The sequence below is a fragment of the Talpa occidentalis genome, unplaced genomic scaffold, assembly GCF_014898055.3.
Source record: "Talpa occidentalis isolate TD23 unplaced genomic scaffold, MPIMG_talOcc4v2.1 talOcc4.11, whole genome shotgun sequence".
In the NCBI taxonomy this organism is placed as follows: domain Eukaryota; kingdom Metazoa; phylum Chordata; class Mammalia; order Eulipotyphla; family Talpidae; genus Talpa; species Talpa occidentalis.
In genome coordinates, this window is record NW_023601104.1 from 26,855,630 (window position 1) to 26,881,325 (window position 25,696).

The window sequence follows — 25,696 nt, forward strand, 5'->3', positions numbered from 1 at the left end:
ACCTCTCCTGTCTCACCCGCTGCTCCCCTCAGCAGTGTACTTTGGTCAATCTGCCTGTTCTGTTCCCCACTCTGTCTCTGGTGAATCCTTTTACCCCCCACATCTCTGGCCTGTACCCCAGCTTTTGTATACATAAACAAATCTTAAAAAAAAAAAAAGACATGAGGACCCAATACTGGTGACAAGCATTACGAAGAAAACAATTTCAAAAGCAAAGATTTTACAGTTAACTGTTTGTATCATCCACCCATCCAGTAAATAAGAAAATCTCTGGAAAATTTGCTAGGTCTTCAAGTGAACCTTCTTTCCTAAAAAGATGAATGACTATTTAATCCGTAATATCTTGGGAAGGTATTTCTTAATTTTCTGGAAGCGCTGATTTTTATTTTTCAATAGATGGATCTGGCTGAAACTAAAATCCCAGCAAGAAACATTGCTAATCATAAAAATAACTATTTATGGCACCCGTAATAATGGCCAATTACTCTACACATGGTAGATTTTTTTAAACCTTATAACTGCATGTGGAATAGTCACAGTGAGTTCATGTCACCAGCCCAAGGCCACCGAGCTTATAAACAGCAGAGCTAGAATAAAGACCCATGTCAGACTAAATCCAAAATCAATGCTCTTCCCTCTATAGCTTGTTTTCAAATTCAAGAACCTGGCTCTTCTGTTTATATTTCTATTTACAAGTGTCATTATGTGGGTCCAGCATGATTTCTACAATTATCTGTCCATGGATAGGAAGGGTTGGGTTGAGGTTTCTCATGTCTTGCACTTTTCTTCATGTCAGCAATGCAGCCTCAGGCATACATCCATGTGGGCAGTGACCTGTAATCCATTCATAAGATTATTATTTAAAAGAATTTTCCTGTGAGTGATGATGCCTAGAGGTCTGCTATTAGAACAATGTGTGCATGTTATATGCAAATACGTACAAACACTTTTGTTTTCTCTTTGGCTTGGAGCTCCCTATCCTTTAAAATACTCAGTTTTTTATTTTTAGGTTTATACACAAAAGTGATAATAGAGACAGAGATTGGTTTGGGGCCGGGGACAGAATACAGAAAACAGCCTAACGAAGGAAAAAGACATTAAAACTCACAACTCTAAGGCCAGCCCTTGTTGCCCTTAAACATTACAAATGAGGTAATAATATTATGAATCCCATAAAGCCCTGTTAGAGTTCAAGTAGCAGTTCATTGAAAGGCGTATTTATTAGACTTTCTTTTCCTCCCTTGTAGAATGGCTGAATAACAACTTCCTATTTTTAGCATGTATTCACTTTGTGATTGCTTCAGCCAAATCAAGAAAACTGGAGACAACGGCGCTTGTATCCATCTTCGCCAGAACCGAGTTCTAGACCAAGTCTGAGAAACTATGCACACAGCAGCAGCAGCTCACTCAGATTTGCCTGTTTGACCACTGATTTAGAAAGAAAGGCAACTATGCAGAGGTGTTACAGGAAACTCAGGCAACCACATTCTGCAGGAATTTAATGTGGACTGCCAGGCTTAGAGTTTAATTTTTATTTGTTATTTTTTTTTTACATTTTAAATGAGTTTAAGAATATAATTTCTTGGAAAATATGAAACATTGGCTAAGAGACACGGAAGACAGAAAGGATAAAGCCCAACATACATTCAATGGGAGTTCTAAGAAATGAGGCTAGAGAGAATGTGGAGAGGACATATTTAAAATAAAATGGTTTAGAATCTTTGAAGAAAAAAAAAAAGAATATAATTTCTGATTCTATTCCATCTTCTCTGGCTTTTGTAGTCATTCCTCTTCCAATGTGTTCTTGTTCTTTGCTGTAATCAAGGTCATACTTAAAAAGGGATCTTACGTCATGATCAGGGTTTTGAGATAACAATGTTTTCAGAGTAAAGGTTCAGTCACTACTTTATTGGACCCTACTGATGAGGTAAGTTTAAGGATCTTTACCCAGTGAGGGCCTGAGTCAGTCCTATTCCACAAGTATGACATCACTAACGTCAGCCACCTATCGTGGGGACTGGCAAGAGGGTCTGTACCGTGAAGAAGATAAATATATTACTCCTACTCATGAAGCAAACTGTAAAACACAGGTCTCTGCCACTGTTGGTCAGTTGACTATTACAATGAATGAAAACCCACTTACACATAACACAAGGTCATCAGCTGTCAGGGGAATCCTCTAAATTGAAGAATTGCAACAGGTGGAAGATAAAAAGCACCAGAAAAAAAGAAAATGCACCTGGGAACCTGAAAATATCCTGAGCCCCAGCAGACCTCACTCCTGTTTCCTGGGAGTCTGATTTAATTGGACTGAGATGGGGCTGGGAAATCAGTATTATTTTATCTCCCCAGGAAATTCCTGTGTACAGCTCAGGGTGTACAACCAGGGGTAAATGCCCTGCCCCAGACCCAGCCAGCCTTGGTGAATGCTAACACTTTCTTGGACACAGCTGCAGGTGGAAAAATCCCAAATCTGTGCACGGTAAACTACACGGCCCAGAATTCCTGAATGACACTCCCTGTATTCCCAGGGGGCAGGAAACCACTCCCAAAGAATGACCCTGCAGAAATCTGGAAACACATCAGCAATAAAAGTAACATTTAAACTGTATCCTGTGGCTGAGGATGTCCACATCTGAGTGGCTGACTCTCACTGACAGTGACCTGGGTCTAGTAATGGGCAGAGTGAGCAGATACATCAGATCTCCTGCAAGGTCCACAGCTCAGAGATGTAACAGATGCTTGAGTTGAGCCCAATGAATAGAATGAAGAAACAGCAACTAAAGCAAACCTCTCACTTTGGTATCAGAGTGGGAAAAACCAGGAGCTGGTTGGCTTCAGGAAAGTGGAAAAGATGATGATAGCTGAATATAAGCAACAAATCCAGAAATTTGGGACAGAAGATAAAAAATCATTTCCCTTTCACCTTGAAAGAAAAAGTTCGTGATCATATAAAACCAGGTGTGTCATGGGGAGGAAATCTCATTTTTTAAAAGGGAACTGATTTTAAGGTCCCTGTTAGAAGAAGCTGGGCTTTGTAGGGCTGACATCTCTGGGGGTGGAACAGAGCTCTGGCTTCTTGCTCACAGTTGGCAGGAGGTGCCAACTGGCCAGCACACATGGTTGGCTTGGATCCAGGAGACACTGGCTTGCCTGAGCACTTGTCAGGGGAAACCTTGTTATATTGTGGCTGGTGCAGACATGAAGGTGAGGGAAAGGATCAGGCTCCCCAGGCCACAACTTCCAGGAATAGGGCTCACTTACAGTTAGGGGAGAAAAAGGACTCTTCCAAATCTTCCCATTTTACCCTCCTCCTCCTGATATGCACAGAAAGATGTTTCATCAATAAGTGATATTAGAAACAAAAGAATACAGTCAAAACTATATTTCGGAGAATGGAAAATAATTGATGTAGGCAAGGGACATTTCCTTTGCAAACAAAGGGTCCTCACATTGGTGCATGTACTTTTTTATTACACGGTATATGGTGAGACCTGAAATCAAGAGGTCACCTCTGTGGGAAAGTCAGGATCCCCAAAGTCACCTAATCGACCAGAAGAGCTAGAGGCAAACCAGGCTGTCAATCCAATTTTCAATCCATGAAATGAAATGGATCTGCTGCCTGCCCTTTCCCCCCAGATAATGGTTATGCTGAGTTCCCCCAGCTGCTGGACACTTGCAGTATCAGAGGGGAAGCAGGAGCCCCACCTTGAATACAGAGTGAGCTCACCCTAGGATTCAGGCAGGTCTGGAAGAGAGGTGATATTCAGTGGGACCAAGGAGTCTCCAACAGGAAGATGCATCCAAGAGACAATGAATCAAAGTGCATCCTTTTGAATCACAGAGGATAAGCCATGTGCGGATGGAAGAGTGATTCTGAGTAGAGCTCTGTATCCTATACCCCACTGTCCTGTGCTTCACGGAGCAATGGTTGTAACTGAATGGGTCAGAAAAAAACAGAAGGGGAAAAAAAGAGCCATCTCCCTGGAAACTTAGGTGGCACCCACAAGGGCATCCTAGTGGTTTTGTTGTCTGCACCTCAGTGGTGGGAGTTGGTACTTAAATAACAGTCCTGGCAGGAGTGGCAGCAGGGACGGCCCCATGAACGGGCAGGGCACAGGGTCTCCTGTTTTTTGGGGGCATTACCTGTGGACATCAGAAGTGGCATCAATGCTATCAACACCAGCAGTAACACCACCCCATATCCCCCCACAGGCCTCTTTGGAGGTGAATACGGCTTCCTCTAGGTAGTGTTTCCACCTGCTGTTTTCAGCATCAGCAGCTTCAGAAAATGTCACCATTAAGAGCCACAGAGAACATGACAGAAGCTGAGATGACCAGGTCACCTGAGATAGAACCCAAGACTCCCAACTTACTTAAAAAATACTGGGAAGGGGAGGGATTAAAGTTCTTTCCATAATAGATAGCAACAAAATTACTTGGAGACCCTATTTTTTATTCACAGGCAGATATGGCCCAAACACAAGTCACAGGTGTTGGTGTAGAAAACTAAAACTAAATAGAAAAATATCTCTGCTTTTTCTTGTGACACAAATTCATGGCACCATCTATTTAAGAGAAACAAATCTGTTTTTTTTCTTTCCACTCTAAAATGCCAACATTCACAAATGAGTTATAGGAGTTGCTTCTGGAAGGGAAAAAAACTCCATGGTTCATTTCCTCAGTCACTCAAAAAACAGTAACTAAATACAGACCAACTAGTGCTAACTTCTATCAAGGATAAGCAACAACAACAATAATACTTTATGCCAGATATTTTTACATAAATAAGCAGCTTCACTTAATCCTTATAATACCACTGTGATAAGCACTGTTTATTCCCATTTTATTGGAGGGGTGTGATCATTCCTATTCTAAAGATGGGAAAACCAAGGCTTTGAGAAGTTAAGTGGCTTGGTTAAGGCACTCTATGTATTAAGGGACAGAACCAGCTCACACACTTGTATCTTCCAATTGCAGCCCCATATTCTTTCATTCTCGAGGACCATCTCCCATATGATGTACAATGACATGGCCTTTCCCCCACTTTCAAGGAGCCATGGGACCTAAGCCCATTAAACAAGTAGAACAAGAACCTGGTTAAATCCTGTCCTATGGATGCTGAAGGGAGGGATACCATAATTCAAGAAGGAAGGGGTCGATGAAGACTGAGGTCAGAACGGTTCTAGAGATGAGATCTGAGGACTGGAACAGGTAAAGAGAAGGCAGAGTTGAAGTACCCTTGAGCTCTTACTAGGTTGCACCAGAGGGACTGAACACCACACAAAGACGGCGCCCACTCATTCATTATCTTCTTCACAAATATCTCTGAAGCACCTAGCATGTGCAGTGTACTCTCCTACACCCTGAAGAACACAGATACCCAAGAGATACCTCCCTCTAGAAGCCCACAGTCTAAGGTGGCAAGGCAGCTGAACCCCATGTGGTCTCCAGATCAGGCAAACTGTCTCCTACAATCTACAATGAAAATGTTGCAAGCTGCCAGTCTAAATTTTGCTTGGCTTCTCAAGTTAGGTGATTTACTAGCACTACCTCATAGAGATGAAACCTCTCAATATAGAGTTAATGGAGAAAAAACACAGCATATAAAAACAGACTGCTCAAATAGTGTTCCTTCCCGATCTACTCAGGCCCCAGCATTACAGCATTACTACACATGTAAGGAGCCCACACAGCCAAGACGTGATCACAGAGCAGCTGTTCTGGGTGGGAAAAGAAAGCAGCAATACAGAGATCTCCTTACCTCTGTTCTAATTGCCACAGCCTGATCTGAACTCTGCAGTGGGCTCGACTGCAGCAGGATACAGGGACAGATTAAGGGGATACTTTAAAACCACCTCCTTGTCACCTGGTATCAAGCACAGGATCGCTAGGTGTTAGAAATGGCACTGACACATTCCTACAAATTGTTAGCAATGCATTTTCCACTTGGCAGCTCCTTACATCTTTATCTGCACTTGCTTTATAAGTGAAATCAACTGATAAAGCTTCCATTTCATACCATCTGTTAAGTGTCACAAACATTGGTTTTACAAGAGGGATGAGAAGGATCTTTTAAGACTATGGAAACTTTTAGAACAGTTTCAAACACTGATGACTAGAAGCAAAATCTTAAAGACATTAGGATATCTATAATGAAATAGTCAAAATCAAAATTTCATGAAGTAAGGGCAGAATATCAATCCTCCGTCCTTATAGATGATGGGGAAAGCTTGGCTCTCAGGAGGTATGTTTTGGATTGAGGGTCCTGAATTAGTCTCTACTGGATCCAGAATCTCTCACCTATGAACTTATTTGAGGTTTCTATGGGATTTAGAAAAAATGAAAGCAGCCTGCTGCTAAGTACAAGGGAAATTCTATTCTACTTCCAAGTCAGGAGACATACCGCCTTTTTTTTTTTTTTTTTTTTTAAAGATTTATTTATTTATTTATTTATACAAGCACTGGGTACAGTCAGAAGCACGGGAGGGTGAGAGAATTCACCAGAGCCAGAGCGGGGAGCAGAATAGGCAGAAAGACTGAAGAACACTGCTGAGGGGAGCAGTGGGTGCAGCAGGAGAGGTCTGCATGCCAGGTGGGACCCTCGCCCGTGGCTGGGGATGGATCCAGCGCTGCAGAGGCTGCAGGCAGCTTCATAGCCCAGAGCTCAACCGCTTCACCACCAGGGGAGGCCCGAGACATAGCTCCTCTTAAAGTCCTATGATTCCCCAGGCAGAAAAAACTGTTTCTCCTGAGTCCCTCACACACCTGACATTACATTCTGAGTTGAGTTGTGAGCTCCTCGAGGTCAGGGATTTCATTCCTCTTTGCAGCTATCCAGTAACTTTTAGCTTTACATTTTATAAGAATTTACAAAGGAAAAAATGGGCATTTTTTTCAGTTATCTCTTATGTGAACTTACCGTATTTTTGTGAGTTTTGCATCTTTTTAAAGGTGATCTTAAAAATAATTTATGTGTTATTTCAGACTTGCTGGAGCTTCAGGTTAAGAACTATGAACATTATTAAACAACACATGTAAAATACTTAGCACATGTCAGTTAGATAGAAGGTGCTCTGCGCCCATTAGCTGTTTTTCTGCTACATGTTAAGTGGGATTGGATAGCAACTCTGTGCCTTTCAAATTCCTGGTCCCAACTGTTCAGCAAATGTTTTTTTAAAGTTGTTAAGCATTCTTGGGAATTCACTATAAAACATAAAATCACATTTATGCAGTGCAAAAGGGGTTTTATAAATTATTCTTACAAAGTTTCAACTGTTGCATTTTGCTCATGAAGAAATAAAGGCCCAGCCAGCAAGGTAACAGAGCCAGGATGGATGCCAAAGGGGTACTCAGACCCACCAAGAATTCTGACTTCCAATCCTCACAGTACCAATGCCTCTCTAGTTTTTCCTTGCAACATTCTAACATTTTTCTAGTTTGTCCATTTTGTTTATTCCCCACAAAAAGGGACAGTTTACATACATATACTCTCCAAAGGGGCCAGGTGACATCTGAAATTGCAATAATAATAGGAAAAGCTTTTAAGCAGGATGGTGTATTATTGAAAACAGAAAACCATAAACAACATTGCAATCACTGGCACAATTTTAAACAAGGTTGCTTTACCTGGTTTTGTTTTCTTTCTTGTTAGATAATTTTACCAGCAGGTTTGTAACAAAAAGAAGCAGGAAAGTAGATTCTCTAGCTAGAAATTTAATAGCATTATGTTCAGGGATGAATAGAAGAACTTCTTTTATTTTGATCATGCCGTGCCCATAGTATGAACTCGATAAACACTTGTTCAATTGAATTATTATTACAATAGCCTGTTGCTTTTTTTCTACTGAGCAATAATAACTTTCATTTGTATAATGCTTTATAGCTTACAAAGCACATTTTTCACATATTACCATTTTATTCTTACAGCAATTCTCAAAGGTAGGTATTAATTTCTTCATTTTACAAATCAGAAGCAGAGTACTGGTAAGTTAGATAATTTGCCCAAGGTCAAAATTGCTCACAAGGTGTTGACCTGTCACAAAACAATGGAAATGTAGAAGAAAACTGGTTTTTCAGGGCAGGAAGTGTGGCAATCTGGTTAAAAGTAGGGACTTTGAACTCAAACTGTCTAGGTTTCAAATCATCCCTCTGCTATGAACTAGCTCTGTGACCAATCACACAACACATAAACATTCTTTCTGTGCCTGAGTTTTCTCCTGTGTGAAATGAACATAACAACAGTAGCTACCTTGGGGTGTGTTAATTTGTTAGAAGACTTGTGTAAAGTACTTGACATTTACTGAGTAACCATTTTAAGGATGAAATAAATAGTAGCTATTTTTCTTACTATGCTTGCTCTTTTTGGCCTGGGAAAGTACCTTGGCATGTTCCACCAACTCTTCAATTGTCAAACATATATCTAGCCTATTAGGAGAAGTAGAGGAACCTGTGAGTTAGGGGCATGAGTCCATCACTCAAGCATTGCAAGTCCGGGGCATGAGTTGAAGACCAATTTCTGTATTCATGCCCTGTGAGCCTCATAGTGTTGCTGGGTGAATTATATCAAGTGAGATCTGAAGGAAAACCACTACATCATCTATAAGATGGGATGCAAATGCATTCATTTAGTCATTTTTCATTCATTTGATCATAGCCTGTTGACAGCACGAAACAGTGTGCTAAAACAGTGATGATTTAAAAATGAATTAGAATAATGGGGGATACAAACATATAAAATAATATATGAATATACTATGCTATGAATTCAAATAAGGTATTATTACAATGTGCCTGTTTCTGAAGAAGACATTGTGGATACTACCATTTTTTAAATTGTAGGAGGCTACATATTTTAAAAATATGAACATGGGCTACAATCCTGTTGGAGAGAAGACTAACATTCTTTCAACACCCACACAGGAATTTGGTCAAGGAAAGCATGTGATGACTCCATCATGCCTGTCATCACTTTTGACTATGGAAGAACTAATCAAAGCACAAGGCCTTTTAGCTATGCTTCTGCCAGTGCTCTGATACCAGGTAACCCTGTGGCTCTTTCTCCCAGCAGTATGATGGTAGGGCCCAGTGTCCCAGAATGTGTGTAGTTCCATTAAGTAGACACTTACTGAAGACCTGCTAAATGCCAATAATTGTGTCTGGTAGACAGAGATATAAAGGACACTTTGCTCAGGCCTTGGCAGAACTATGATGAGTGGGGCAGATGGAATTATGTAATTATGCCAGAAAAGGTTAATTTATCAGTAGGTAACCAAAGTGTTTAATGTTAAAATGAATAAAGGCCCCTTAGCCCATGTGGAGGTCAAAGAAGGGTTTCTGCAGACATTGTGGTCTTAATCTTAAAGAACAAGAGTTAGCTAGATGGAATGGGGAAGGTGGTGGGGGGAAGAGAAAAGGGAAAAGTACAAACAAAAAATAAACTATTATGAAAGAGGTAACCACTTATCCCACTAAACAGCTACATTTTCCTCTCAAATATAAATATTTTTTTTCAAGACATAATTATATTACATCATCTGCTTTTCTTGGAGTTTTATAAACATGACTAATTTTCAAAATGATCTGTGAGGTATGTTTCAAAGTGCTATTTTCCCCGATCTAGAATACCTTTTACCTGGAGAAGGGAATAATCAGTGATCTGCTTTGAGTCAATGTCTTCTTTGAACTACTCCATCTACTTTATTTCCCCAATTGGTTAAATTATTCAAGAAAATGATTGGGGAACATGCAGATCTAAAATCTAAGTCTGAATTCTGGTGGTCAAAAGGTTCATTACTCATTACAGAAGATGTCTGATATAAATGTTAATTTTTCTAAAGTGGTACTGCCAGAGAATTAATACATAAGATGTTCATACTGGCTTAGACATCAGACTCAAATTACTTGAGCCTTCACATGTATAGAGAATCAAATTCCACTTCATCCTGATAAGAAGTTGCCCTGGAGAGTAATTCTGGATTTAGCAGACAAAAGTGGTCCAGTGTTGCTTTACCAAAATATAACTGCCTACAATATTATTTATGGCCAAATTGCTTTGGTGAGTGGTGGGAAAGAGGAAAGTGGAATTTTATAAATTCCTAATAATATAAATTCTGCCTCCATAAACAACTATTAATTGCCCAAACTATGTCAAATATAAAGGTAGCTGTTCATTCAGTTCTACCTAATCATATTCAATCTTCCTAACCTCCTTAGAAGGCTGAAATTTCATTCCCACTTTACAGATGAGGAAATTGAAGCAAAGAAATAAACATCTAATTCAAGGTCAAGTAACTAGGACTCAGCAATGGTCGTTGAGAGAAACAAGAGAAAGTACATGTGAAAAGCTTAATATGGTCACCCACAGCCTGGCAATAAGGGCAGCCACTGTCATTAAGAAAATGTAACACCACTATGTCCATAAAATGTATTACTTGGAAAGTGTTCTATGTGGGGAAAAGGTTCCTGATTGTTGGATATGACACAGTCCTAGGTGTCTGCTCAGCAGGTTTGCACAGCAACTTGGCTCAGGCATATTGTCAGGCGGCTGGCAAGACCTGAGAAGCCACAGCCTGACCTTTCTGAGTCACATGGGCAAGAATCCCAGCCCTCCAAATCTCTCCCAACAAACCAGAATATCAAAACCCTTCAGACACTACTGGAGTCTATAAATTGGCACACCCATTAAGGTTGTATCTGCTAATAGAGCCTGATGGATAAGTTTCAAGGTTAATTATGTGAGGATTTTGGAAGCTTCAAAAACCAAGATTACCAGGCTCCATAGTACATCCATTCCTGTTGGGCACTTTTGTGGAGAAGGAACAGAAATTATATATTCCTTTTCTTTCCTTTCTTCTCTGTTGGACAGAGAACTATTAGATATTCTATGGCCATTTGCCTGTGTGTAACAGAGAGTGACCAAGGGAGACAATCCATCCAAAGAGGTCAAAGGAAACATTCTTTTAAAATGTTGTTTCCCTGAAACAGTCAGAAAATGGTAGTTAAAATGGGCAGTTTGGCCTGCCTACTCTGATTTCCGGAATTCTGAAGGAGGGGCTCAGGAGACCCAGATTTGAGTCCTAGTTCAATTATGAACTTCATAGTGACTTTGTTCCAACTTCCTCACCTGTAAACAGACAAAATCAGAGTGTTCTGAAACTTCACTGAAACCAAATATTGGATGACAGTGGCAGGACCCTTAATAAAAAGGGTTATGTACAAGAATGAAAAACAGCACAACCACCAAAATACCCATAAATAGGACTCAGGCTTATGTCCCTATCAGAGAGTCACAATGCTAATGATAGAATATTAAAGACTCTGCATTTCCTGACACAGACATGTTATTGTTCTTTAAGCCATCATTTCCAAATTTAGTGGACCATGACATGTAATATGTTGGGAAACTGGTAGAACACACTTTAAGAAACACTGGATTAAATGGTCATAAAGGCTGCTTTTCCTGCTGGGCACCATGATCCTCCAGAGAAGAGTTTCAACTCTGCCATACAGGTTTATAGTAAAGACATACCTATGAAAAACTCTCCCCTCCCACTCTGAAGACCTCATCACAGCCCACTGCTGGGTTTGTGGTGGGGAGGGAACTCTCTATAAGAAAGGCTTCCTTCTGTACTTCCCTATAGCTGATGGGAAGTTGAAATTTTCCTTAGAACTCTCCAGAGTAAATGAAAAGAGGACTTTTTGTGGAATTAAGGAAAAAAGTAGCCTGAAACTAGGATTAGTTCTGGACATTTCTTCAAAGTCAGGCTGTGGAGTGACCTGTCTCCCTTCTATTGCTGCAAAGAGTAAATTAGTTTTGAGACCCTTTTCTATTCCAAAATGACATGATCCCACTGAAATAAGAAGAAGAAATAATTTTGATGTTATCACAAAATCATCAGCTCTGGCTGATGCATTTAACAAACATGCTCCTCTTCTGATACCTCAGTGACCGAGACTGCTGCCAAGAGCAAACATATCAGTCATTTTCCCTGTCCTCCTGAAGCCAGCCTCTTCGGAAGTAGGTACTCAAGTTGCCATGGTGCTTTAAATATGTACTGATTTAGGTCACACATTTGTCCATCTGATTAAAAATAAAACACCTGCTCTGAAAATTGCCTGGTAGATGCTTTGGCGCTTTAGGATGGTGGATTAGATGTCTCCCCAGCTGATCTAATGAGGGGGATAGGGACTGGGGATTTAAATCACCAGGAAAGATAGATTGCTGATGCACTAGCTTTCCCTTAAATCGATGGTCACTGTGTTACACCCTAGTGCATGCTCACATGTGTGTGGCGCACACACACACAGAGAGACCTAAAACCAGTTCCTTTTTTCCAACTGCAAAAGGTACACATTCCTTTAAAGGTTTATTTTTTTATTTATCCAATAGCTGGTACAGGCAGAGGTGCAGGAGGGTGAGAGGACCCGACAGAGACAGAGTGGGGAAAAGAACAGGCAGATTGGCCAAAGTACACTGCTGAGGGGAGCAGTGGGCAAGACAGGAGAGGTCTGCCTCACCATGTGGGTTGCTCCCGGGCTGGCCAGGAATCGAACCTGCGCTGCAGAGGCTGTGGACAGCTTCGCAGCACTGTGTTCAACCCGCTGCGCCACCTGGGCAGCCCCAAATTCCTTTAAACGATTCTTATAGTCCTCCAAAGTCCTCACTTGATTGCTTCTGGTTTATAGTAAATCCTACTCATGCTTGTCTGACTGCTCTTTGTTCTGCCAGAAGGCTGACATCACCATCTTCACCACTTTTTAGCTACAGGCTTTTTAGGTATTATTTTAGGTAATCCTCAAAGAAATCCTTTGGGACAGATACTACTTATTATGACTTTACACTTGGGGAAATGGAGGGACAAAGAGGTTAGGTAACTTGCCCAAGGTCACACAGCTGGGAAGAAGTAGAAGTTGGACTAATGCTCAAGTCACCTATCTCCAGTCTTCATTCTTAACTAACAGTTTATAGAGGCTTGTCACTGTCTCCAACCTGGACCAATTCTCCAGGTCAAGCACAAATCTCATTTATTTCAGGAAGCAGTCTCTCAGAGTTGTGTCCCCTATTTCCTGCCCCCCTGATTTGTTACATTGTCTCATTCACCACCTCTGTCTCATGTTGTGACTTATTGATTTTTGTGTGTATTGCTTTTGATCTGAGTTTCCTGAAGTCAGGAATTAGATAATTTAGTTTTTCCACAAGTGCTCCCGCACTCTGCATATTATCAGGGGCATGATATGTCATGTCCACCAGAACCTGCTGACAGAGGAGTCATCTGATAGCCTTAGGAAGTGGTAGCCCATCCTTCATCTTCCCAAACCTACACAGACACACCTTCTTTCCTTGCCAAGATCTGCAAGGAAAGAAATATAAGCTAACAAGAAGAAAAAGTTCATCCCATGATGTACATGACAGAGCCTTAAAAGTAAAGTGCAGATAGTAGAGATAATGAAAAACCACACTTGTGTTGTTCTGAAGCATCTGAACCACTGCTTGAGATCTGGTCTAAAGTACAAACTCCTTTAAATGGTCTAGGACATGAATAGGCAGGAGTCCCTTCCTTTTGAGAGAGGTCTCTATGAATGGGCCAAAGGAAAGGAGGAGGAAGGAAGGGGAAGAAGCCATTATGGCTTTAATGGTTTAATCTGCAATATGTGTTGTCAGCCTGGCCGGCCTCCAGGGGCACTGTGAACTACCAGCTCAAGCCAACACAAGCATATGTTAAGTTGATGGGCAGTGTAACAAGACACAGATTGTATAACCAAAGGTAAATGCAAAACTCTCTCTGCTTCTGCTCCCTGGGGTCCCTGCCTGGAAGCTGTAACTGATACAGGCACCACGTGGACAGATTTATACCCACAAACCTGGAAGGTCTGCACATTCATGTGTGGAAAGGTGCTAGGGCTGGATTTCATTTGGCACAGGCACCAACTGCAGATGGGTGGATTCATTCGGGACATGGAAAGGGGCCTCAATCTTGACCAATGGCAGCCTTCTTCCTACTTGGCTACAAGACTGGAGGGTGCTAGTGGCTGCTTTGAAGGCTGTGTGCCTTTGCTTTTCTGGAAGCTTTTCAGTTGGGCTTTCTTCCTTAATGCCTTCAATTATCACAGTTCAAATGATTACATTCCCAGCACCTCCACCCAATAGCCACAAAAGTCTGGCATTTCCTGTACGGACTAGAAAATGACCTGGCAGTGCACCTAGCACAAACCTGACTCTTCATCTATATTTTTTTTTTCTGGTGCAGCCTTTATTTCATCCCTCCCCTTACCACCCCCATTTCTGAGCTGCTAGAGAATCAAGAGATTATTGCAGAAGGATGGAACTATGTTTTCCATTTCAGCATTTGCTGTCAGTACCAAGCCCAAGGAGTTCTTAGGTGGTGTCTTTGGCAGCATGGAAATTCCCAGACTCATCTTAAACTACAGTCACCTGGTCCCAAAAGGAAAACACAGATCAAAGGACTGGCCCAATGCCACACTTGGAGCTCTACTTGGAGCCATGTGTCTCCTCCCTCCTGCTCTTTATTGCAGTCATTTCTGAGCTGTCCCCAGCACACTAGCACCCTGTCTCAGACACCATGAAATGAATGTTTGGAAGCCCGAACATGCACCTGACAAACATACCATGATATTCACTGATACTCATGGCCCCCAAGAGCCACATACTAGGCCATTCACTAGAAGGCTGCTCTTGGTGGCATGTCCCCTGTCTGAAAGGGCTTACCTTCGAACTAGGAAAACAGGAGCCCTGCTTAGAAGAACTGGTAGCAAGAGATGAACGTCAAGGAAATGGTAGAAAGCAGGTGTGACATGACTTCAAAGGAAATGCAATGGTTGCAGGAGATGGGAAAGACAATATAGAAGCGATGCATTTGCTGTCATGAAAAACAGTAACAGTTTTAAAAGGTTGGGATGACTAAGTGCTTCTGACCACCCCTATGCTCCCTAACACCAAGGTATCTATAAAGAGTGGTCTTATAGATCTCATTTAATTCTCAACCTCGTGAGGCAGATGACTATCCCTATTTCCTCTTCGAAGAAATTGAAACTTTCAGAGGGTAAATGGCTTGCCCTCAGATTGAAAGCATATCAGGGGAGATTCACTCTCATTCTCAAGTCGGGGCTCTTAATGCCATAAGGCGCGGGAGTTAGAAGCTACAGTACTCTTGTCTCACGTGAGGGCAATGTACAGGAGAGCTCCTGTTTCAGAGCCAGGGTGAGGGGCGTAGGTCACGAGGCGTTGTCCTCTACACAATCCTGACACAGGAAGAGCCACCATAAGCAATGGTACAGGTTGGCAGTGGGGGCTTATGATTGAACATGGCCACATTTGGAGGGAAGCTAAAAAGCTTGACATTAATTTCCCTTAGACCAAGAGCAACTATTTCTGGGCAGTCCTGAAAAGAAAGCTAGCTTATTCTGGATTTCTGGCTCCCTGGCCTCATGGCAAAGAGGCTGACTTACTTATGAGGACTCTCTCCCATTCCTCTCCTCCTTGCTCTCTACTTGTGGTCCTCCCCTCAGCTTATTTGAAGCCCTTTCTGAGCACCTTTATGGAAGAGTTCTACCAAAGCCTCCAGAACTCAGCAGGAATGACCCAAGGAGGTCTGTTAGCACAATTCAGGAAGTTCTGGAGGACAGGTGTGGATGCAACTTATTAGCGCCAAGAGGCTTGGGTACTTGTACAACCCAGCTGTGAGAGTAAGGGTCCTTTGATGGGGCTCTCCCACTAAGATACTTAAGGAGAGTTTCATCAGTGGGTTTAATATAGTCAAAGATACATTTCAAATTATTCAGAGAATGGGAAGACAAGAAAAGCTGGGTGGATTTAGCTCTACAAATCAAATCCTAATGAGTGTAGGTTTTGATACCAACGTCCTAATTTGTTTCAAATTTCTTACTCCTGGAAATCTCTGGGAGCCCCCATGAGAGCTGAATTATCACACTTAACAGACTGGGAAACCACAGCCCATAGTCTTAGTAAATTGTCCTGATCAAACAGTAAGTGTAAGCTAATAAGTCGGGTTTGAATAGACGTCCACCTAACTCTGCTCAAGCCTTCCTGGAAAATTTATGAATAGCTTTCAGGAACTAAGACACTAATATGCCTGCCTACCTAGTTAAGATGAGGTGTGACCTCTAGCCAAAGGAGGATACTCATGTGCTCGCCTGCATCTTTCTGAAGCCTAACTGCTATTCACTGTAGACTCAGGTCTGGCTGGTGAAAGGGAGTGTAGGAGAGAGTGCCTGCTTGCAGGAGGCTCTGGGAAGCTTCCTGGTAAGGTTGACCTAAGGCAATAAGCCATGAGAGCCACAGTGTCAAGGTCCAGGGTCAGAGTCAGAGGGGAGAGAGTCATTTTGAGAGTTCACCTAGTTCCATTTCTGTGGCCTCAAAACTGAATTCTGAAACTAGACTAAAAGAGTTAGTAAAACTCCTGGGGCCCAAGGAGTATAAGGAAGGCAATGTGACCTTGTAGCAAATGCAGGTAAGAACAGCCAGCAGGCACTGGGAACCATGTCTTGCTGGCACAGAAAGCAGGGCACGGGGAGTTTGCCAGGCAAGCTTCCAAGGGGACTAGGAGACACTAGGAGAGACAATGGGTGTCTTTCTACAGCCACTGCAGCCCTGGTAGCAAAGGGGCCTGCAGTTGTTGGTAAGATCTAGGAGTGGCAGCTGGGAGAACTGGCTTCAGAAGCTCAGCTAAATCACTTTCTAGGTGAAGTAGTTACAAAGTGGGTGGTAGGCACGGAGAAGTCCTATCTGAGACTCTTGGAAACCATGAGTGTTACACTGAATTATATGTCACACTCATGATATCACAAGGGCTGGTCCTCAAACCAAAAAGAAACTTCTTTTCCTGCTTCTTTCTCTGTAGCAAATATTTACTGTGTCAACTGTAGACCAGCCATGGATTAGACTGTAGGGATACTGAGAGAACCAGAGGATGGGCCCTGACAGTGAGTACTATCCAGTTCTAGATGCTCAATAGTTAGCAACTATAGCACAGGAGAGTAAGTAGTGATGGGACCTCTTTGATCATCTTAGTACCATCCATACAGGTACTAGAAAAACTACACACCAGATCTTTTTGGTGACCAATAGGAAGGAGGTTCAAGATATGAGGGAAGAGGCCTAAGGTATTATATGGTAAGAGACAATGTTTCTCTCAACTGATGCTAACAGCAATAAGACCCTTTGACAAGGATGTCTTAGATCCCCCAGGAGAGCACTTTCCAGGCCAACAGCACTGACTCAGTGACCTCATGTGCCTCAGCAATTTTGATGCCTTTTGAGTACCAGTGAAGTACCAAGTCACACCTCAAGAGTTTGTAGTGTTTGACTTCACATATTTGTGAAGTCACGTCCCACTATTATTCATGTCCCACTATTGCTCATGTCCCACTATTACTTCCAAGCTTAATTTTTCAACATCCTGTCATAGAGCAATGATAAAACAGTTCTTCTCAATTCTCAGTTTTGTTGCTCCTCTCACCATCTAGATGTGTCCTGATGTTGTCCAATGGCCATCAGTGGTTTAATCTAAATGCAGAATTAAGATGGTTTCACTCCTCTGGGCTTAAATTTTAAATTCCAGCACTAGGGAAACTGGATTAAGTGTGTAGTAACTAGGGACAAAGAGAGTTTTACCTTAGAAGATTTATTATCTAAGCAAAAAAGGAGCTAGACCAACATGAAATCATTTTGCTTCCGTGTAAAACAAGACAATTCAATAAACATGACATCAAGGGGAACGTGTCCCCTGGAGAAGGCAGAAGCCTCTTTCACATTGATGAAATGGTTAGGATGCAAAGAGAGTTGCATCTTGATTTCTCTGTTACAACTCTCTCTCTCTCTCTCTCTCTCTCTCTCTCTCTCTCTCAATCCAGCACTGTTGTTTTTTTTTTTTTCCATCTCCCTGAAACACTAATTATGCCACCCTACTCTCCCAAAACCTAGCCAATAGTTCACTCTATCTCACACTTTGTCTTTCCCCAACTGGACCAATCTATTCCCTGTTCACATTTTGGCATTTAATATACTTGTATCCATTTGTTAGGGCTGCCTTAAGCATTAACAAGGTGCTGCAGAATTGGGTAGCTTAGACAACAGAAATCTGTTGTCTCATAGTCCTGGAGACCAGAAGTCTGAAATCCAGATGTTGGCAGGGTAGTCCCTTTTGAGAGCTATGAAATAAGGATCTGTTTCAAGTCTCTCTCCTTGGCTTGTAGATAACCACATTCTCCCTGAATTGTCACACTGTCTTTTCTCTGTTATCAGTATCCAGATTTCTTCTTCTTATAAGAATACCAGTCATGTTAGATTAGGACCCATTATAATCATCTATATTTTAACTTAATTACCTATTTAAAGACCCTATTTTCAAATAAGTTCTCATTCCAAGGTATTTGGGGATTGGGATTATAACATATGCATTTTGGAGATACACAATTCAGTCCATAATAATCTTGGATAGAGACTCGTTTCTGGAAGATGAGTCTTATCTCTGGATAGTTTGCAAATTCCACTAATGTGATTCTTTTCTATTTTCACCAAATTTAATGGCTAGGTAACACTAAAAAACTGCAAGCTCCATTAAGGAATATTATGCCTGTAATCTTAAGCTTGTTTATCCCTAAAATAATATCTGGTACATAATAGGAAGGTATTAAATACTAGATGAATGTATAAGTGACTAGTAAGTTCCACATAGCAATTATACTTCTCTGCTCTCTCTTCCAGAGTTGAGCCTTGCCCTTAGAGAACAATTTGACCTCAGCCTTTACTATAAGGGCAGTACTTCTATACTTCTGGTAAACATCATAGGTTCCAAATACGTTGAATCAGCACAGAAGTAAGCCCATGGTACCAACCCAACAGGCAATCAAAAGTACTCTTATAGCGTGATTGGATATAATTCTGCTTATATGGTTCAACCAAGGAAGTTACCCTAGCTCAGTGCCAATTTTCACTAGGTCACAGCCTACCTGAGCACTATGAGGACTGAGGTTTGTCTTCTTAGCAGCCATAATGTTTCTGCAATGTCATGCAACCCATATCATAACTTTAGCATATTCCACAAACTTTTTTGTCATCTCAGCAGAATGATCCTGGAAATAACCTAAAACAATGCATTGCACAAAATGACTTTCCATGGGTCCAATTTGGGCCACCTACTTATCATCTACAGGGCATGAATATAGATTCTAACAGTAGCAGAACCTAAAGTTAAGAATTTCTCAACCTATACTAGTATTTAAGTTCACCTGCTTCTACCTGATTAACTATGAGTTGGCTTTGTAGAGAATGTGTCAGTTATTAATATAAATATGCACATACATTTATGTATGACAGAAGTAATTGTATTTACCTTATGTGTTAGCAAATATCATGTGTTCTTTACAGCATCTACTTCATCACCCCACCATCAAATATTACCAATCAAGAGAGCAAAGTGAATTGGGAATCAGTATCGCCAAAATGTGACATTATTAAGGCAGTGAGGAGAGGCAGAGGACATTAACAGCAAAGCAGTGTCCAAGGCCCTGGTTATGTCAATCACTGTGACGTGTTCCTCTTTCCATCCAAAATGACTGATGGGCCTATAATTTGTTGTTGCTGTTGTTTTGGCACACATTTGCAGAAACAAACTCATTCACGGCTCCCCTGCTGAAAGCTCAGCCATCCAAGTGCCACAGGAAACAGACTTTGGCATTTTAGTTGCTCACAGACTGGGTCATCCATAAAAGTTTAATTTTCTAAAAATATTCAGTGAGGTGCTTTTCCTGAATGAGATGGTTTCTGGCTCATCAACGTATTTATGTGAGTAAATAGAAGGAGGATCGGTAAGTCAGGAATCTAATCAGCTATCATCCAGTCCATCTGGTTTAATTAGAGAGCCCAGCAGCTCACAGGCACCTTTTAGTAAAAAGCTTCAGAACCAGCTCCCTTAAGGGTGGGGGTGCTTCTGAATGTAGTTTAAAATGCTTGTCATCATCCCTGTCTTCATAGAGCCTCTTATAAAATTCCCATCACAGAACAAACTTGAGACACATCACCGCATGCCTTTAAAGGGCATGAAAGCGGAAGTAAATGTAACATTGGAAACACCATTGACCATCACCACCGACACCTCAAAGCATGCACCAGTGTCAACTCTATGCCATGAACCTTGTGAATGAGACTGGGACCAGTTCAGATGGGTCTGACAAATGTGTAACAGATCATTTTTAATCCTGAGATGAAACAAAGATAGGGGAATAGCCTGGGGAAGGGAACTACTGTGAGTCTGGACTAACAATGAAGGATCATCAAGAGTTGGAACAGACAGAAGAGAATGAGGAAGGTTGTAGGCCAATGGCTCTTAAACTTAAGTAGATGGAGAGCTTGTTAAAATACATATTGCAGGGCCCTACCCTCAGGGTTTCTAATTCATGAGGTTTGGGATAGGGCCAGAGAATCTGCATTTCTAACAAGTTTCCAACTGATTCTACTTTTGCTCAATCAGCTCACACTGGAAACCACCTGGGAATTTCAACAGTTACAAATATGGGTGTCCTCCCTAGAGATTCTGTTTTAATTGATTCTGCTTTATTTGATTTGGCGTGGAAAATGCACATCAGGAACTTTTTGTGTGTGTGTCTACATTTTAAGAATTCCAAGCTTTGAGAAGTTGCAAGTATAGTATTAATAACTTTTTTTAAAGTAGACTATTTGATAGTAATTTGTTTACTCAGTGTCCTAGCACTCCCTTCTTTGTGATGTAAATTTTCTTCCAAACAAGAACACTGTCCTACATAACTATAATGCAATCATCAAAATCAGAAATATCATGCATCAGAGGCAGGCCAGCTTTGACTGGGGTATTTTCACAGACACTTTGATAACTCACAAAACTTCATCTGTATCTGCCTTCCTGCCTTTCCTAACTTCCTCTTGATTCAGAGTTTTGGAGTCTCTTCTAGGCAGGGAGTTCCAGATGGGTGGGCTCCTTGATGGTGGCCCCCAGGGTCTTGCATGAAGCAGACCCTGCCCCCGCTCCTCTTGGCCCTGCATGCCCTTCACTGCAATGGGAGGCCGGCAGCTCAGAGCAGCTGGTGTCCAGCCTCCAGCCTGGGGTTCAGACACATTGTGCTTTTCACTTTCTGCTGGAAATCCCCACTCAGAATACTTTTTCTGAATATCTTTGTGATTCTTTTCCTTGTCTCATGGCAATCCTTAAATTTTCTCTCTCTCTCTTTATCATTGTTGACCTCAGAACTAGCCTTTCTATTTATAGCCATCCAAGCTCCCTCTTCTTCCTTCCTCAAAGCATTTCTGCAAGCCTCTTAAAGCTCTTTTACAAACAAGAATGGAGGATTAAAGACCCTGAGGAGGCATTCACTAAGGACTCATGTTCTCCAGGAAGAATTTCAAGGAGAGACAAGTATGTTCTTTCACTGACAGATAGGATAGGACTTGCACAAGCTGGGTGGTGAGAGGGCACGGAGCACCTGCCCCTGCTTCTCCCACCTCTGGACAGCCAGCACCAGGGTGGTGCTTTCCACAGAGGGCTCCCTAACTTGAAGTTGCTGGCTGGTACCCTCTAGTTCAAGAAGGAGAACAAGAAGGACAGGAGAGAAGAGTGGATGGGGTCAAGTCTCCCTTTCAGATTTCAAACACACAAGTGCCACTTTAATCTGCCTTATAAATTGGGCTTCTCTAAAAGATCTCAGTAGAGAATAAAGATGTTTCCCCACTAAAACAGTGGGGAAAAAACACACAGTCAGATGTTGAATGTGGCAGATCTTTCCTTTAAGGGTAAAATGGAATTGTGTATTGGAAACACCCAATATCTTTGGTGAAAATATATGTGAACATTACTGGACAGTAAAATAATAATAACAAGAACAGAATAAAAAGCAGACTGTGGTGACGATCTAAAAAACACTGTATGCATGTACATGTGTGTATGTTTAGCTCAGGAAGTGTTCCCAGGATTACCTGGTAACCCCAACCAAGTATTTGTGACAGTATTAGAATTAAGTTTATAAACTGATCTTATAAGGTGATGGTGTTAGAGCCTGAAAGTCATTTATATGTACAAATTCTCCTACTGGTAATAAGTGTGTGTGTGTGTGTGTTTTCAGTATCACTGCTTCAAAATCAAATAATACTTAGTGGCTGTGTGATCTCAGGAAAATAATGTGACTTGACTTGTGGGGGTTTGGGGAGATTTAAATGTCATAAAATATGTTAGCCTCTTAACACAGAGCCTGACACATGGTAAGTTATTTTTACTATTATTGTTATTGTTGCTGCTGTTATTGCTATTATTATTGCTACTATCATTATCCTCTGATCTGAGGATTTTCCAGCATACCTGTCAAGCACTCACTCAAGAATCCCCATCTTTCTTCAGATAACAGATGAAGTTCTGTCTTAATTGCTAAAGAAACATCAAGAAAAAGGAGTACTTACTGACAGTTATTGTATAAGATGATGAGGTAAATGAACATAATAGATAATACAAATGGAAAACTACTCAGCTATAAAAAAAAGATGAAATCCTGCCATTTGCAGCAACATGGATGAAACTTGAGGGTGTTATACTTAGTGAAATAAATCAGATGGAGAAAGGCACTGTGTAATTTCATCCATATGCGGTAGATAAAGAAAAAAAACTAATTAAATAAAATAGAAACAAACTTTTAAACTGTAAGAACAAATAGTGGTTACTGGAGGGAAGGAGAGGGGAAGTGGTACATCAAGTAAAGGGGATCAACTGGATGGAAACTAGAATTCTGGCCCACATAATGCATATAAGTTGTTGATTTATAAAGTGTACACCGGAAACCAACATAATGCTGTAAACCAACAGTAGTTCAATTTCAAAGAAAAGAAAAAGGAGGGCCTCCCCTGGTGGCGCAGCAGTTGAGCGCTGGGTTGCGAGGCTGCCCGCAGCCTCTGCAGCGCTGGTTCAATCCCCGGCCACCAGTGATAGTGCCACAAAAAAAAAAAAGGAGCAGATTTGCCAAATCATCCCTTCACTCATGGGAAATCTGAGACTAGAATGAAAACTAGAGGCAGTTTGGGCAGCTGGGCATGAGGAGGAAATAAGAGAAAGACCTGTGCCTCCTTATGGATGGAGTCAGGAGGGTCCTGGAAAGGAATGGGGAAGATCTAGAAACATGAGGGAATTCTTAGAACCTCAGGTTCACTGAATGTCAGAGCAACATTACTGCTAACTCTCACTCTAGTCCACACAGTGAAAACCAGAGGGATTAAGGTACTTGCCCGAACAACACAGTGGTGTGGTGGAAGTGCAGGATTACTGTTTCAGTCTCCTGTTTCAGGGGCCACGGACTTTTCCCTGCTATCTGCCCAATTTTACTTAGACCAGGCTCTGTCTGAACTTACAAGGTCTGTGAGGGACAAGCAGGGGTGGCTGGGCAGCCTTATTCTGTTGCTCTGAAAATGCTCTGATTTTTCAAGTCTGCAACCTCAAAGCATAGCCTGCAGTTCTCCTGTCTCACCTTCTACTAAAAATGTTCACTCTGAAACTTGTAATAGGAGTGACCTCTGACAGACTGGCACGTCCCAGCTGTTAACATTATTCTGCTTACAACAGAAGTTGCCCTCAAGACCCTTGTAGCCAGGCCCAGTGAGGAGGTGACGCTGTCAGGGCCAGCCTCACAAAGAACAAAGAGAAAAGTCACCTTGGCTCTGAGGGTCTGGGAACCATAGGTAGCTGCAATCTCTCCCTTCTGTAATGCTTGTTGGGGACATGAGACACTGCCTCTGCACTGGCCAACGAGACCCTTCCACACAGCACCCCTATCAATAAAGAACTGGTAGAAAGTCATTTTACATGGGGATTTATTTTTAGCAATCCAGTTGCAGGGCATTTGAGTTTGCATTTCAAATTTTTTAAATTAATTTAATTTTGCTAACATGCTGCTTCTTGAATCCTGCAAATAAGTTACCCAAAGACCCATTTAGATGAAGTCTAGGAAGACTGAGGCCACTGTCTGTACCCTGGCCCCATGGAACTTGCCCATGGAAGGGAGCAGCAAGTTCCCCATTAGTCATTTCTAAATCTGCTGATAGTTTGGATAATTTCACATCATTCTAGCTGTTATTAAGGAAGGTGTGGAGGAAGCTTAGAGACTGTACCTATATCTGGATGCCAAAGCAGCTCTCTTCACTAGCACCCCCTTGCAGCTCATTTTCATCAAGTTGTTTCTCAAGTTCCCTGTCTATAAATTGGGAAAAATCTCTGCCTTACTCATTTCTCCCCTTTACATCACCAGCCACATGATCCTAGCCCAGAGTGCATAGCCCAGTCCGCAGAGGAGCAGAATTTCCTTTTCTTAGGAACAGAATATGGTTCTAGGTTTTCTGCAGGGAATGGTTATTAACCCTTTGGGTAGCCTGAAGTTTTTCACTCTGTACTCTACTTTTGTGGTTCCTGACTTATCAGGAGCCTTAAGAGTCAAGCTATGGGAATAATATGTTGTGAGGTTTGTACCCTTCAAAAGCTTCATTCATCCCACATGCACTGAGCCTCTTCTGTCCTAGATTCTATGCAGAGGGACAAGTAGAAAGATATTGCAAACAAGGTCTCCAAGGAGACTAAAGATGAGTGGCAGCACTATGAGACTTAAATGCCACAGCACAGTCCCATCCAGGCCAGCCTCCACTCACAGCCTTGCGGGAGGGGTCCAGGCACCAGGCTCATTTTCCTGAGGGAGGAGCCCTCACAGTCAGTTTGACATATGCTAGGATTCAGCCAGTGACGAAGTGGGAGGTGACTATCCTAGAACAAGGAAAGGCTGGGATATCTGGGGAGGTCAGAAGTGGTGTCTGCTGTTGAGCCTGGAGAGTACAGGCTGGGATGGCAGGACCGGGGCTAAACTGCAGAGAACATGGAACCTCTGCTTTGGGGAGGAAGGGAAGGTGGGAGGACACCAAGATTTCAACAAGAGGAAAAGCATGATGAGGTCACTGTGTTACTGTGTGTGGTGAGTGGAGGAAACAAGGGTACCAGACCTGCAGAGGCCCCTGGAGGCTGCTCTAGTCATCTGATCAGGGACAACAAGGCCTAAATGACCCTAACCTATTACAGCATATAGCACAAAGGTAGGTAAAGACAACAATAAGGTTGGAAAGAGAAGTGGGCACATCAGGGAACAATTCTGTTCCTAAATTGCCGTGGCCTGCCGAATCCCTTCCTAGACTCTCTGGAAGGGATCCTGGCACTGCCATGGTATTTTCCTGATTTGTCAAGTATGCTCTTTTGAACCTTCTGGAAGGAGTCCATATTCTGCTGGCCAAACCCAAGGACAATAAGAAAAGTTGATCCCACAACTCATTGTGAGAACCACTGAAGTAAACACACAAGATCATATTCAGGACATGTTTGCCTGGAGTGTGTGGAATCTGGGTCTCCTTTGAGGAAACCCTTTCCCATCCAGACTAAGCTGGATACTGGGACACTCTCATTTGCCACTTAGGAAGTGGGGAGGGTAGTGTATATGTCCGAGGAAACAGGGTTAAAAGAGGGAAAGGATGTAAAATAACTGGTAAAGTGCCAGACAGATACAGAAAATGTGACAGCTCTAACAGAGTCTCCTGATTTTTGCTTGCCTGGACACAAACACACACACACATACACATACATACACCCTATCTTAATTTCAAACTCTCAGTTAT

The 25,696-nt window shown here is 42.0% G+C and overlaps 1 protein-coding gene across 26 annotated transcripts in view; it reads right to left on the reverse strand.

Annotated features, from left to right (window-relative positions):
• The window catches only part of RORA (RAR related orphan receptor A), a 672,136-nt gene that overhangs the window by 425,553 nt on the left and 220,887 nt on the right, over positions 1 to 25,696 (reverse strand). For 10 of the 26 annotated variants that reach the window (XM_054687796.1, XM_054687795.1, XM_054687806.1 and 7 more), the window contains one exon: positions 22,365 to 22,430. The exons of 15 other annotated variants lie outside the window; for them this stretch is intronic. In XM_054687796.1, the coding sequence (XP_054543771.1) occupies positions 22,365 to 22,430 (66 nt within the window). One more of the 26 variants, XM_054687772.1, reaches the window with a different exon arrangement.